This window comes from Petromyzon marinus, unplaced genomic scaffold (assembly GCF_048934315.1).
Source record: "Petromyzon marinus isolate PM22_M1 ecotype Great Lakes invasive population unplaced genomic scaffold, UKy_Petmar_22M1.pri1.0 PM_Scaffold_5, whole genome shotgun sequence".
Classification (NCBI taxonomy): domain Eukaryota; kingdom Metazoa; phylum Chordata; class Hyperoartia; order Petromyzontiformes; family Petromyzontidae; genus Petromyzon; species Petromyzon marinus.
The window spans coordinates 3,517,444-3,533,392 of record NW_027423501.1 but is presented as its reverse complement, the minus strand read 5'-3'; the positions used below and the strand labels follow the sequence as shown (position 1 = coordinate 3,533,392).

The window sequence follows — 15,949 nt, the reverse complement described above, 5'->3', positions numbered from 1 at the left end:
ACACCAATATTCCTCTCTTAACCAACTGCACATCCGAGGCGTGCCGAGCCGGCCCGGGCGTAGCAACATCGCAGCGAAGTGAGCGCCGCCCTCATCTCCCTGCCGCTGGCCCTGCTTGGCCCCCCGCGCCCCAGGCCCTGCTTGCCCCCTCCCGCGCCCCTGGCCCTGCTTGGCCCCCCGCCGCCTGAGTCAAGACTCAGACGTCGTCGTCATCGTCTTACGAAACCGGCAGTAGGAGCAGTAGAGAATCGACAATGGTTTGGTTCAAGCTTGGCTCAGCAAACAATCCACGTTGGTTGGAAAAAAAAAACGCCCGTACTGTGCCAGTAAGTAGGCCTGGTGCGCTGGCTCGTCTCAGGTGTTGCCAATGGAAAAATACCACTTATGCCATGCCAGAGACCATACCAGCTGGCTTGGTTCGGGTGTGGCCAGAGGAAAACTCGACCTGTGCCATGCCAGGGTAGCCCCTATGAGCTGGCTCAGTTCGGGTATGGGCAGTGGAAAAATACCACCCGTACCGTGTCAGGGGACCCCATGAGGTGCCTCGGTTCGGGTGTGGCCAGTGGAAAAACACCACCCGTACCGTGCCAGGGGACCCCATAAGCTGGCTCGTTTCGGGTATGGCCCGTGAAACAACACCACCACTACCGTGCCAGGGTAGCCCAATGAGCTGACTCGGTTCGCAACATCAACAATAACACCATCAACATCCACAAAACATCAACATCACCACCACCATCACCACCAGCACCACCATCACCAGCACCACCGCCATCACCACAATCACCACGATCACCATTAGCACCACCGTCATCACCTCCGAGCTACATCACGGACGTTGTTGTTGTCGATGATGTTGATGTTATTGACAATGTTGTTGATGATAATGATGTTGCTGATATTTATAATGGTATTGATGATGTTTTTAATGTTGTTATTGATGATGATGTTATTGATAATGTTGCTGACAATGTTGTTGATTTTCGATTTGAAGCTTTCGTGACTGCAAGGATTCATCTTCTTTGGTTATTTCGGTAAAGTCATGTAGAATGAGAATAAAATAATAAAATAACACAATAAAATTCTCACGATGTTTCGGCCACAACGCAAGCGGCCGTCTTCAGGTGAAAGGTACAGAACTGAAGCTCTGTCGTCCCGACAGGTCTGTACCTTCCACCTGAAGATGGCCGCTTGCGTTGTGGCTGAAACGTCGTGAGAATTTTATCGTGTTATTTTATTATTTTATTCTCATTCTACGTGACTTTACCGAAAGAACCAAAGAAAATGTTGTTGATGATGATGATGTTTTGGATAATGCTGTTGATGATGTGTTTCATGTTATTCACGTTGTTCATGCTGTTGATGGTGATGTTATTCACGATGTATGTTATTGAAGTTTGTAAAGTTATTGGTAATGTTGATACTGTCAATAATGTTGCTGATGATGTTGACGTGTGAACTCACGGTGGAGACTGGATGAAGGTGGCCATGCTGAACCCGGGCAATCGCGCGCTCAGCTGTGCGGTGATGTAGCCCTCAATGAGCTCCATCTGCACGCTACATCAACATTAACATCACCACCGCCAATAACGATAACACCATCAACATCCACAAAAACATCAACTTCGCCACCAACATCAACAATAACATCGCCACCATCACGACCACCAAAAAAAAGCAACCACCACCACCATCACCACCAACAACCACGACCACCATTCACCACCACCATCACCACCAACAACCACGACCACCATCACCACCACCATCACCACCAACAACCACGACCACCATCACCACCATCACCACCAACAACCACGACCACCATCACCATCACCACCAACAACCACGACCACCATCACCACCACCACCATCACCACCATCACCACCAACAACCACGACCACCATCACCACCAACAACCACGACCACAATCACCATCATCACCACAAACAACCACGACCACCATCACCACCATCACCACCAACAACCACGACCACCATCACCACCACCATCACCACCATTACCACCAACAACCACGACCACCATCACCAACAACAACAACAACAACCACGACCACCATCACCATCACCACCAACAACCACGAGCACCATCACCACCACCATCACCACCAACAACCACGACCACCATCACCACCAACAACCACGATCACCATCACCACCATCATCACCAACAACCACGACCACCATCATCACCACAAACAACCACGACCACCATCATCACCATCACCACCAACAACCACGACCACCATCACCACCACCATCACCACCATTACCACCAACAACCACGACCACCATCACCACCATCACCACCAACAACCACGACCACCATCACCACCATCACCATCACCACAAACAACCACGACTACCACCACCACCACCATCACCACCAACAACCACGACCACCATCACCACCACAAACAACCACGACCACCATCACCACCATCACCACCAACAACCACGACCACCATCACCACCACCATCAGCACCATTACCACCAACAACCACGACCACCATCACCACCACCATCACCACCATTACCACCAACAACCACGACCACCATCACCAACAACAACAACCACGACCACCATCACCACCATCACTAACAACAACAACCACGACCACCACCAAATCGGCAACGGTCACACCCTTCATTGACTTCAATGCAAAATGCCGCCCCGGTTCCACAAGTCACACAAGCAAGTGGTGTTTGCCCTTCGACTCTACTCAACAGAGTCGAGCCATATACGATTCAACTCATCTCGCTGAGACGCGTTTAAAGGCATATGGATTAGCATTAGGGATTAGGTTTAGGGATTAGAGTTAGGGGTTAGGGTTATGGGTTAGGATTAGGGGGTTAGGGGTTAGGGTTTTGGTTAGGGGATAGGGTTACAGGTTAGGGTTTATGGTTTAGGGGTTAGGGGTTAGTGTCAGGGTTCTGGATTAGGGTTAAGGGTTAGGGGCTCCTATGCAGTTTTTTGCCAAAATGAGACAAATTTTCATAGCTACATTCTCCAAGAAAAAGTAAATTCCTCTCCATCACTAACAACAACCACGACCACCACCACCACGACCACGAATACCAATACTCGCCATTCGCCACTAAGTGACGGCGATGTCACCACGGCACCTGTGCCAGGCTAGGTGCACTTTGAGGCTACCACGTGAAGTGTCGAAGGCTCGCTGCTGGCAGGAGGTCTCGGGACAGACCCAGCAGGTGCCATGGGTATGCTGACTGAGATCACTGGTAGATGCACCACCAGCTGTACCCCCTACTGTGCCAGGCTGATAAGGTTAGTGTTATGGGTTAGAGTTAGGGTTGGGGTTTAGGGCTAGGGGTTAGAGTTAGGGTTAGGAGTTAAGGTTAGAAAAAAGGCTCGATTATTCCAACTCACTACTCTCCGGCACATCTGGCGAAAACATTACTAAGCTGCAGCGTGTACAAAATGCTATGGCAGGCGTCATGACGAGTACTGCAAAATCCGACCATGTTTGTCCAGTGCTCACTGAACTGCATTGGCTTCCTGTTGCCGAACTCATACATGATTTGAAGCTTTCGTGACTGCAGAAATCCATACTTTTAAAACAGTCTGCCTCAGCAGCAGACTATGCTTTCCCACCTGATGACGGACGCTTGCATTGCGTTTATATCTCCATGACTTTACCGAAAGAACCAAAGAGTATGAACTCATACATTATAAGGTTGCACTCGTTACATATGTAGTGGTTGAACTTTACACGAACAACTTTTGTCTTTCTTCAACCACTTTATTTTCATCGTTTAACACGTCCCCCACACTCCACCGTATCCTGGACACCGCGGCTCGCTCGCCGTGCTTCGCCCCTCTCGCTCCCCACCTTGGTTCACAGTATCACGTCGCTTTGCTCCGCACACACACGTCTTCAACTCTTCTATTCCTACGCTCTCTCCACTGCTGGCTGTCCTCCTCAGCTCCTCCGCTATACAGCGTCGTCGCACACAGCGAAACCCAATCTCACTTCTCTGTCTCCGCACGCCTCGTCTCCAGCTCCTCTATTACTACGCTCTCTCCACTGCTAACTGCTCCGTCTTCTTCAGCTTCGCTATCACCATGCTCACTCCACTGCTAACTGCTTCATATTGCTTCGGCATCACTATGCTCACTCCACTGCTAACTGCTTCGTCTTGCTTCGCCTTCGCTATCACTATGCTCACTCCACTGCTAACTGCTCCGTCTTCTTCAGTTTCGCTATCACTATGCTCACTCCACTGCTAACTGCTCCGTCTTGCTTCGCTATCACTATGCGCACTCCACTGCTAACTGCTTCATCTTGCTTCGCCTTCGCTATCACTATGCTCACTCCACTGCTAACTGCTTCGTCTTGATTCAGCTTCGCTATCACGATGCTCCACTCTGTTCTAAACTCTGTTTCCGAACTCCACGTCTTCACCGCACATCTCCCAACTCCAATCTCCCCCTCTCTCTCTGTCTCCCCCCAATTTATCCCCATTCTTCATTATCGCTAATTAATTGGTCCGCGTGCCTCCGCACGCCTCGCGTCTTCAACCACCTGCCTTTTTCCAGACACCTCGACGCCTCCTCGGCCCCAGCAACAGCACCAACCAATCACAGCCCTTCTGGCTTAATTGGCCCGACCGGTACCTCATCACCCCAGCCTCTTCACCTGGCTGTCCTCACACGACCCCACTGTTTCCGCCGTCTCCTCAGGCTGACCCCAGATAAACCCCACACTGTCCGTGTGATCAATACACTCGCGCAGTTTCCCCAGCACACATACAAAGCGCTTGCCACAAATGAACCTCAAAACCTTGCTAATATCATCAAAAAGCGTAAACCATCACGCAAACTCTGGTCATCCTCGCAGCAGCTTTTGGCGAGTCAGATGCACTTCTGCAGGCGTCTGGAATGTTCTTCCTTCCGATATTAGGAAGTCAATGGAGCTACGCATTTTTTTTGATCGAGATTGAAAATACATTTTCTTTAGAACTGTTTTTTGTGCTTAGTTTGTTGTCCTTCCCCCACACCTCCGATGAGCATGGTTGGCTATTTACTGTGTGAAAGAAGTTCAACATACACACCAACATGGACACTCGCTAAATAACCTAACCAACATGGAAACTCGCAAACTAACCTAACCATCATGGACGCTCACTCAATAACCTAATCAACATGGACACTCGCTAAATAACCTAACCATCATGGACACTCGCTAAGTAACCTAACCAATATGGACACTCGCTAAATAACCTAACCAACATGGAAACTCGCTAAATAACTTAACCAACATGGACACTCGCTAAATAACCTAACCAACATGGAAACTCGCTAAATAACCAAACCAACATGGACACTCGCTAAAATAACTTAGCCAACGTGGTGCTGTATCGCCACCGTGTGGTCACATGGTACAACTGCAGTGCCTGGCGCGGTAACAGCAGCAGTGGCACTGTGCGGTGTCTTCACGGCTTCATTGCATCTTCTTTGGTTCTTTCGGTAAAGTCACGTAGAATGAGAATAAAATAATAAATTGATAAAATAAAATAACACAATAAAATCTCACGACGTTTCGGCCACAACACAAGCGGCCTTCATCAGGTGATGGGACGAGACTGTCTGGAGGGCAGCGCTGGAGCGAACACAGCCAAGCTCAGACCGCGACCTTTAAGCTGTGTGAGAAGAAACAGAGCGCCTTGACAAAGGAATTAGCATAGAATTTAGCATTGAAATAGATGAGTGATTAGCTTGTGACTGGTCACAGAAATGGCTATGTTAAAGTCAAAGCATACACATCCACAGAGGCACCCCTTGACAAAGGAATTAGCATAGAATTTAGCATTGAAATAGCTGAGTGATTAGCTTGTGACTGGTCACAGAAATGGCTATGTTAAAGTCATAGCATACACATCCACAGAGGCGCCCCTTGACAAAGGAATTAGCATAGAATTTAGCATTGAAATAGCTGAGTGATTAGCTTGTGACTGGTCACAGAAATGGCTATGTTAAAGTCAAAGCATACACATTCACAGAGGCACCTAGTCCAAATCAAACAGGAGAATTTAGCATTGAAATAACTGAGGGATTAGCTTGTGACTGGTCATAGAAATAGTTATGTTAAAGTCAAAGCCTACACATCTACAGAAGCACCTAGTAAAAATCAAACAGGAGAATTTAGCATTGAAATAACTGAGTGATTAGCTTGTGACTGGTCAAAGAAATGGCTATGTTAAAGTCAAAGCCTACACATCTGAGCTATTAACAGTAACTGGGTATATACTACACTATATAATGAATACTACATAGTAAACCAATAAAAAAACTAAAATATAAATTACCTCAATGTTATCAATAAACTCTATATATTCTCCAATCAGGTAAGCTACCAACAATAAGTCGTTATATATCACAATGCTATATGGCGAAAAAATGGGTGGATTCTTACCCTCAACTTTAGCACCACGGATAGCTACGAGCCCCGTTCAGACAGACGAGTTCATCCATGGTCGGAACGTAGGAGGGGGAGAGAGACAGCTGCGAGGCGCTGTTATACTCCATGTTTTAAACCATACCATTAACCGTGGTGTGAGAGGTATTAAGAGTCAATGCCAGCGAAACAGCTGCGGTCTGAAGGTCATCGTAAAAATACAATTAATTAAGAACGGAAATGGTTTAAAACATCTTTCCAATAGTTACTAAGCCAGAATCCATCTTTTCGGTTGAATTTGTCTCTGTGCTTGTATATGTGAATGGCCTCATGAACGAATCTCTCATGGTAGCCGGTTGGTTTGCAAAGAACCTCCGTCTTGGAGAAGTCAATGTCATGTGGGCCCACTGAATTATAACAGTGATCTGCCACGGCAGAGGAGTTCGTTCTATCGTGTTTAAAGTCTGCTTTATGTTCGCGGATGCGGTCCGAGATATGTCGTTTGATTTCTCCAATGTAGCTGCTACCACAGAAGCACTTTAGTTTGTAAACGCCCGGGTACTGTATGTCTGGAACAGCATCTTTTACAGATGGAACCAGATCACAGATTTTATGTTCTGTGTTGAATCGGACCTGGATCTTGTGTTTATTCAGGATTTTGGAGATATTTTTAGTGACCCCTGCAATGTAGGGTAAGGTGATGGTTTTGAGTGGCTCCACAAGAGGATCCTTCTTCATGACTGGAGTGATGGCTTTGCGGATTGTGTAGTCGGAGTAACCATTAGCCCTGAGCGCCTGGTGTACGTGCTTGAGTTCACTGGTAATGTGTTCCTGGTCGGAAATGCATTGGGCTCTATGGTATAGAGTCTTGATGAGGGAGTTCTTCTGGGATGGATGGTGGTGGGAATCCGGTTTCAAGTAAGCATCTGTATGGGTAGCTTTCCTGTAGACAGAGTGGCTCATTGAACCATCATGTCTCCTTTTAATTAAGACATCCAAAAAGGGTAGTTTGCCATCTTTTTCGACCTCCATGGTAAACCTGATGGCTGGGTGTATGGAATTGATGTGGTCGCGGAATTGGTCTAGAGCAGGCTGGCCATGTGGCCAGATGACAAAAGTGTCATCCACGTACCTCTTCCATAAGGTTGGGCGTAGAGTGGCAGTCTGGATGGCGTCAGTTTCAATTTTTTCCATGAATACGTTGGCTACAACCAGAAATAGGGGGGAGCCCATTGGGGTGCCCTCAGTTTGTTTGTAGAAAGGTTAAGCAATGTCTCACCAGGGGGGTACATCAGTATGCAGTCCTTGATGAACCAGGTCTTCAATGATAGCGATGGTGTCAGGTACCGGGACTTTGGTGAACAAGGACATCACATCAAAACTGACAAGCATGTCGTCTGGGGACAGGGAAATGCCTTTGATTGTCGATACCAGGTGAGTAGAATTTAGTACCGCAGAGGTGTTTTTTCCAGTGAAAGGTCGCAGTATATCAGCAAGAAAACGTGCCAGTTTATAGGTGGGGGAGTTGATAGTAGAGACGATGGGACGAAGTGGTGTATCTTCTTTGTGTATCTTTGGAAGGCCATATAATCTTGGTGGTCTGGCAGCAGAGGGTTTCAACGAGAACTGTTTGGACTGATCAATTAATGCTGTTGAATCAGAGATGATTTTGTTCGTTTTGGTAACCAGGCTGTTGGCGGGATCTCTTTTTATTTTTGTATAGCTGCCATCGTTGAGTAGTTCTTGAATTTTGTTGTTATATTCTGTTTTGTCCATGATGACAGTGGCATTGCCCTTGTCGGCTGAGAGGACAACAATATCATCTCTCTTTTTTAATTGAGATAATTTAAAGCGTTCATCTTTGCTGATGTTACTAGGTGGCAACTTAGCGTTTTTGAGGGTTGCAGCGATTTCAGATCTTGCTACGTCTGCAGAGATGTGACTCAAGCCCTTGAGTGCAACGTCGACATGGGCAATGATATCATTAACCGGTATGTGTCTCGGTGTGACAGCAAAGTTTAGACCTTTAGCTAAAACGGATTTCAGACCATCAGAAATGGAACTGTTACTGCGATTAATTACGACTTTGTTGACGTCTATCTTTTCGGTGTGTGGATCCGATTTTTTGTTGGAGAGGTGATTGAATTTGGAAATCAAATTGTCCCTACATTTGGTCGACATAGTGGCAGCCGAAGAGGTAGTCATATTGTCTACATGTTCCCAATCCGATGTAGACATTGTTGCTGTCAATGTTAAGTGTGATTTGTAGAGTGTCTTGTCTAACTGATCGAGTTCGGTGCGTGTAAGTCTGATTTTTTCCGAGATAAGAGCGAAGCTAGTTCTAGTTAGAATTCGTTTTGCATTGAGAGAAGTTGCAGCAGCAGAGGTTAGTGTAAATGCGGTTGGTATTACCTTAGAGTCGCGGCATTTTTTCAGAAAGGTGAGAGACTCGATTAGTTGAGCCTTCTTATCCCGGAGTCTGTTGAATGATCTTAAGGTTGTGTGGAAAACCTCCCCGTAGAGGCGGTTAAATTTCGATTTAAAGCTTTCGTGACTGCAAGGATTCATCTTCATTGCAGCCAACCGCGCTTCAGACTAACGCCAGGACGCCGCAGCTCCAGCGACTCACAACTGCGGGGAATGCGCGGGTGACGCCTGACAGCGGCAACTATTGGCCTACTGTGTTGGCCTGTACTACACATGTCCACCACATAGCAGAAGTAACCACGAATTGAGTACTTGTGGTACTGCACTTGTCCACCCGAGGGCACACGTAACACGTCAAGCGCCGGTTAAAAAATGAAACTCTACGGCCGATTTGCACCGCAATTCTTTATTTCTTCACGGATTTTCAAGTAACAAACTACTGAATTGACATCCCAACTGCCCATACGTTTACACCGTTGAATATTTGGTGAACGTCGGTGCTGAAATAGTGAAACACACTGCATTCCCAAACAGTGCGCTTCAAATCGGCAACGGTCACACCCTTCATTGACTTCAATGCAAAATGCCGCCCCGGTTCCACAAGTCACACAAGCAAGTGGTGTTTGCCCTTCGACTCTACTCAACAGAGTCGAGCCATATACGATTCAACTCATCTCGCTGAGACGCGTTTAAAGGCATATGGATTAGCATTAGGGATTAGGTTTAGGGATTAGAGTTTCAGGTGAAAAAATCGACATGTTAAATTCCCCAGTTTTTCTTTTATATACAGCATTGTAAGATTAAATTCAATGGAGGAATTCACTTCTCATTGACCCATAACCCTAATCGTTAACCATAACCCTAAATCGGCTAACAAGGTATATGGATTATTTTGAGAGTCCCTATTCGATTTCCGGGAGCCCCACAACCACTTCCTTGGTATTCACATTCCCGGATGAGGAATCGGAACTTCAAGATTTGGAATTGAGACTCCTGCTTTGAAATTAGGACTTCTTAGGGTTGCAAGTGAGATGCCTCAAATATGCCTTTAAACGCGTCTCAGCGAGATGAGTCAGGAGAGCTTCGCTCGAGGCTGCCACGTGGTCGGGGGCTGACGAGGTGCAGTCCGGACCCAGGCTTTCACACCGACCCCGAGTCCTCTTCCTGCCTCTCCTTATATCCTCCTTGAAGGGGGCGTGGTTAGAGGCGGGTCTTCGCTCCGCAGCTAACCACGCCCCCTTCAGAACCTTCTCGATCGGTCCCGCGTGTGCCCCTGAGCTCCGCCCATGAACTTTGGCCCAGATCGAACCCGTAGCGCTGATTGGCTGTGACCGATGCGGCAATGCCTATGCAGCCCTCCGTATATCGGCGTGCTCTCTCATTACATTAGTATGCTATGTATTAGATAAAACGTGGAACATTTAACTATGAAATGTTCATGTCCCACAAAAAGAAAATGGCCATACTAACCTATGCCGTTTTGGCCAATGTTGGCCAAATTTTAAGATTTTTTTTTACAAAAATGCAATCCTCGGGTGTGCTTAGCCTACTGCTCGGTAAGTTACTCCTATTCCGCTATGAACCCAGCCTAGAGTTCATTAGTCCCACCCTGTTCCAGTAAAAATGAGCCAAGTATGGAACCAGAAGACTATAAAGCAGGACAAAATCACACTTTTACAATTCTTCAGGACTGTACGATAGACTTTTTTAACTGGCAATGTCCTGACCCTACCGGAGCATATGGTGGCTTGAATTGAACATATGATTGCATTTAATATATTATCCACATTTGATTTTGCAACTAATTCCAATAATGTACCTGGGCCTGGAGTTGGGGGTGATGGTTCTGGCTCCGTGTTGCTGGAGGTTGGAGGTGGGGGTGTCTTGTCCTTCGTTTCAGTTGGTTCTTGAGGAGGAGCGCCAATCTCTTCTGGAGCTGGCTTTGTTGGCTTTTCCTCAACCGTGGGTTTGGGTGTCACTTTGAAAGAAAAGCAAGGGATGGATGTTGACAGAATTTAGATTGCTCATGAATTTTCAGTTGAACCTTTTAAAATGTTGTAAGCAACCTTCAGTCGATACTTTCAATTTGCATTACGAATAATTGACTTGAAATTTATTCTAAATCATGTATAGCTGTTTGCCAATACACTGCTCAATTAAATCCTCCCCACGGTGTCTGCGTTGGGGGGTTTATTTTACCATCCTTCATCATGCTCTTCAGTGGGGTTTAGTGAACATCTGATGAGGGAGCATGGAAGTACATCACAATTAAGAGGTGTGGCATTCTGCTCTGTGAAGTCTATATTGTAAAAATTCAGCCTACGACATCTGTTACACAGATTGTCACCTATCCAACACCTATCCTTGAGCAAGTCTTATTTAGTTTCTGAGATCTAACAAATTGAGTCCCGTTGTTTGATTTGATCCTAAGCAGTTTACTTCCTGTATATATATAATCTTACAAAATGAACACACCTGTCCCTTCTGGGGGTGAGGGTTCTGGCTCCTTGATGCCAGAGGTTGGAGGTGGGGGTGTCTTGTCCTTCGGTGCAGTTGGTTCTTGAGGTGGAGCGCCACTCTCTTCAGGAGCTGGCTTTGTTGGCTTTTCCTCAACCTGGGGTTTCGGTGTCACTTTGGAAGAAAAGCCAGGGATTGGGTTTTGACAGAATGTACATTGCACTGACATGCGACAATGTAAGTACAGCAAAATAAAGGAATGTGTTATCCTTTCCACTGCAGCCTATAACATGCAATATATAACGCATGTTACAGAAGTGGTTGCCCATGCCTGCCTTCCAGGGCAACCATATTTCATTTCTGAGATCTGATGAATGTATGCGTATTCTGTGCTATTTTATCAATAATATTATACAGCTGGTATAAAGATATATTAATTAAAAACAAGCAACATTAACACACCTGAGCATGGAACAAACTTTGTACATCATTACGCACAGGAAGTATAAAATGAGTATCTTAATCCCGAATTAACTGTACGAAACGCTTCAGAATGTTGTCGAGGTTTAAAGCTAAAGCACAGTGAGCTGCCAACCCCGTCTGTTAGCACAGCCCACTTTTACGTAGTTATGCTGCCTTAATCACCAGCACTGCCCACATAGCTGGTAGTGTCACTCTGAAACAAGCTGATCTACTGCTCGGTAAGTTACTCCTATTCCGCTATGAATCCAGCCTAGAGTCCGTTAGTCCCACCCTGTTCCAGTAAAATGAGCCCAGTATGGGACCAGAAGACTATAAAGCAGGACAAAATCACACTTTTGCAATTCTTCAGGATCCTAGGATAGCCTTTTGTAACTGGCAATGACCTGACCCTACCAGAGCATATGGTTGTGTTCATTGAACATATGATTGCATATAATATATTATGCACATGTGATTTTGCAACTAATTTCACCATTGTACCTGGGCCTGGACTTGGGGGTGATGGTTCTGGCTCCTTGATGCCGGAGGTTGGAGGTGGGGGTGTCTTGTCCTTCGATCTAGTTGGTTCTTGAGGAGCAGCGCCACTCTCTTCTGGAGCTGGCTTTGTTGGCTTTTCCTCAACCGGGGGTTTCGGTGTCACTTTGAAAGAAAAGGCAAGGGATGGATGTTGACAGAATTCAGATTACTCATGCATTTTCAGTTGAACCTCGTAAAATGTTGTAAGCAACCTTCAGGCAATACTTTCAGTTTGCATTACGAATAATTTACCTGAATGTTATACTAAATAATGTATAGCTGTTTGCCAATACACTGCTCAATTAAATCCTCCCTATGGTGTCTGCGTTTGGGGGGGTTATTTGACGATGCTTCATCATGCTCTTCAGTGCGGGTTAGTCAACGTGGTATGGGTCGGCATGGAAGTACATCACAATAAAGAGGTGTGGCATTCTGCTCTGTGCAGTCCATATTGTAAATATTCAGCCTATGACATCTGTTACACAGATTGTCACCTATCCAACACCTATCCTTGAGCAAGTCTTAATTAGTTTCAGAGATCTAACAAATGAAGTCACATTGTTTGATTTGATCCTAAGCAGTATACTTCCTGTATATATATAATCTTACAAAATGAACACACCTGTCCCTTCTGGGGGTGAGGGTTCTGGCTCCTTGATGCCGGAGGTTGGAGGTGGGGGTGTCTTGTCCTTCGGTGCAGTTGGTTCTTGAGGAGGAGCGCCACTCTCTTCAGGAGCTGGCTTTGTTGGCTTTTCCTCAACCTGGGGTTTCGGTGTCACTTTGGAAGAAAAGCCAGGGATTGGGTTTTGACAGAATGTACATTGCACTGACATGCGACAATGTAAGTACAGCAAAATAAAGGAATGTGTTATCCTTTCCGCTGCAGCCTATAACATGCAATATATAACGCATGTTACAGAAGTGGTAACCCATGCCTGCCTTCCAGGGCAACCATATTTCGTTTCTGAGATCTGATGAATGTATGCGTATTCTGTGCTATTTGATCAATAATATTATACAGCTGGTATAAAGATATATTAATTAAAAACAAGCAACATTAACACACCTGAGCATGGAACAAACTTTGTATATCATTACGCACAGGAAGTATAAAATGAGTATCTTAATCCCAAAGTAACTGTACAAAACGCTTCAGAATGTTGTCGAGGTTTAAAGCTAAAGCACAGTGAGCTGCCAACCCCGTCTGTTAGCATGGCCCACTTTTACATAGTTATGCTGCCTTAATCACCAGCACTGCCCACATAGCTGGTAGTGTCACTCTGAAACAAGCTGATCTACTGCTCGGTAAGTTACTCCTATTCCGCTATGAATCCAGCCTAGAGTCCGTTAGTCCCACCCTGTTCCAGTAAAATGAGCCCAGTATGGGACCAGAAGACTATAGAGCAGGACAAAATCACACTTTTGCAATTCTTCAGGATCCTAGGATAGCCTTAAGTAACTGGCAATGACCTGACCCTACCAGAGCATATGGTTGCTTTTATTGAACATATGATTGCATGTAATATATTATGCACATGTGATTTTGCAACTAATTTCACCATTGTACCTGGGCCTGGACTTGGGGGTGATGGTTCTGGCTCCTTGTTGCCGGAGGTTGGAGGTGCGGGTGTCTTGTCCTTCGATCCAGTTGGTTCTTGAAGAGGAGCGGCACTCTCTTCTGGAGCTGGCTTTGTTGGCTTTTTCTCAACTGGGGGTTTAGGTGTCACTTTGAAAGAAAATCAAGGGATAGATGTTAACAGAATGGAGATTGCTCATCCATTCTCAGGTTAACCACGTAAAATGTCGTAAGCAACCTTCAGACGATACTTTAATATTGCATTATGAATGGGTTACTAGAAAGTAATACAAAATAACGTACATCTCTTTGCCAATACACTGCTTTATTGAAGCCTCCCCACTCTGTTTGAGTTGCGTGGGTTATTTGACCGTGCTTCATCATGCTCTTCAATGTGGTTTGTGAAAGTGGGATGGGGGAGCATGGACGTACAGCACAATAAAGGGGATGTGGCATTCGGCTCTTTGTAGTCTATAACATGTAGTTTAGATATTCTTTGTATCTTTCAGTAAAGTCACGTAGATAGGTACAAATGAATAAAAAATAATTAATAGAAAATTATAATTGTACATATAATATTCGACCAGAAGACTTTAAAGCAGGAAAACATCACAATTTTGCCAATGCTTCCGCACACCAGGATAACTTTTTCTGAAACCAGGACTCGCCCCTGCCAAACCAGAACATTTGTTCCTTTAACTATATGATATAATTCAACATTATCCTTTCGAGATTTTGTAACTAATTCCACCATGATACCTGAGCCTGGGGTAGATGGTTGTTCTGGCTCATTTATGGAAGTTGGAGGTGCGGTAAACATGGAAGTCTGCAGTGAGCAAATCTGTCAAATGCATTCTTTCTTCGAAATGAAAGACACGTCCCATCATTTCCATATCTATAACTGATGATACGGCCTTGGAAAAATATATGAATATATGACGTTAGACTTTTAACACTGCAATCACATTCATGAATTACCGTTGCTTGTGTCACTGAAACACTGCCGCCTGCATATAAAAAGACAGATCTCAAATTAATACCAAAGTATATATATTTATTAAAGGTGATTAAAGTAAACATTTTCTCATGCTAAAGGCTTTGAAGTATATTTCTTTAGAAAAATGTTTGGTCAGCATTCAATTCAACTTTGATTGCTATCCTTACTTTATCTTTAGCTGAAGTTGTCTCTTCAGGCACTGGTGGGGGCTCCGGTTTCCTTTTCGTTGTTTCTGGAGCTGCTGCTGTCGTTGGTTTCTCAGGGGCCCCTTTGGTTGGGGCCTGAGTATTGGGTGGTGGAGGGGGGCCACCTGATTTGGAGCAGCAGAATCTCACCTTGTAGTTGTAACATGGCAAAAAGTCCTGATCGTCATTAGAGCATTTCAAGCCTGTGCTCTGGTCACAAGTAATTATTTGGCCCAATTTCTCCCATGGTGTATTCGGAAATTTCTCTGCTTTGCAGTCAATTTTTCCACTGATGAGTGAGGCAGACAGACCTCTCTTCCCGAGTCTACAATCTTTTCGTAGGATTCCTCATCTCCGCAATTTTCTTCATCAGGATATTGATCATCGTACCAGTCAGACCAGCCTAAAGCACAATCTCCTGCAAACATATAACATTAATCGGTGATGAAATTCAAACAGATTTTGGAAAATATTGAAACCATTGGTATGCATTAAAACAGGCCTCAAGACTATGTTACCACACTCCAATCCTTACCTTGGTTGGTGGGTGTTTCATTTGGTTTTGTAGCCTCAATTGGTTGCCGAGTTGCAGGAACAATCCATTCTGCAAAAATATATGTGAATTATGGTGTGTGCATCGCATAAAATAATACACATCATCATCACTGAATATTATATCTCTCAAAATAATGTTTGTTAGGACAGGTAAGTAGTTTTGAGTTTCTATTGATTGCATTGAAGTGGACCCATCCAAATGTTGGGTTTACAAATGGAAATGGATGACTGCATCATTTGACCAAATAGCTGCCTTTTTACAACGTTTGATTTTTGTTTAGTGGAATGGGGAACATTAACTTCAGAAAATTA

The 15,949-nt window shown here is 45.1% G+C and overlaps 1 protein-coding gene across 4 annotated transcripts in view; it reads right to left on the bottom strand.

The window, feature by feature from the left end:
* The window catches only part of LOC116956826 (mucin-2-like), a 36,271-nt gene that overhangs the window by 15,626 nt on the left and 4,696 nt on the right, over window positions 1-15,949 (bottom strand). Inside the window, exons 4-11 of one of the 4 annotated variants that reach the window (XM_076064518.1) lie at window positions 15,618-15,686; window positions 15,394-15,500; window positions 13,892-14,050; window positions 12,947-13,102; window positions 12,289-12,447; window positions 11,344-11,499; window positions 10,688-10,846; window positions 1,465-1,557 (exon numbers count right to left, since the gene is read on the bottom strand). In XM_076064518.1, coding sequence (XP_075920633.1) covers window positions 15,486-15,500; window positions 15,618-15,686 — 84 coding nt within the window. In that variant the 3' untranslated portion in view covers window positions 1,465-1,557; window positions 10,688-10,846; window positions 11,344-11,499; ... (2 more) ...; window positions 13,892-14,050; window positions 15,394-15,485. Of the gene's footprint in view, window positions 1-1,464; window positions 1,558-9,205; window positions 10,847-11,343; window positions 11,500-12,288; window positions 12,448-12,946; window positions 13,103-13,891; window positions 15,501-15,617; window positions 15,687-15,949 lie in introns of those variants that run through there. The other 3 variants (XM_076064517.1, XM_076064516.1, XM_076064515.1) reach the window with 3 other exon arrangements.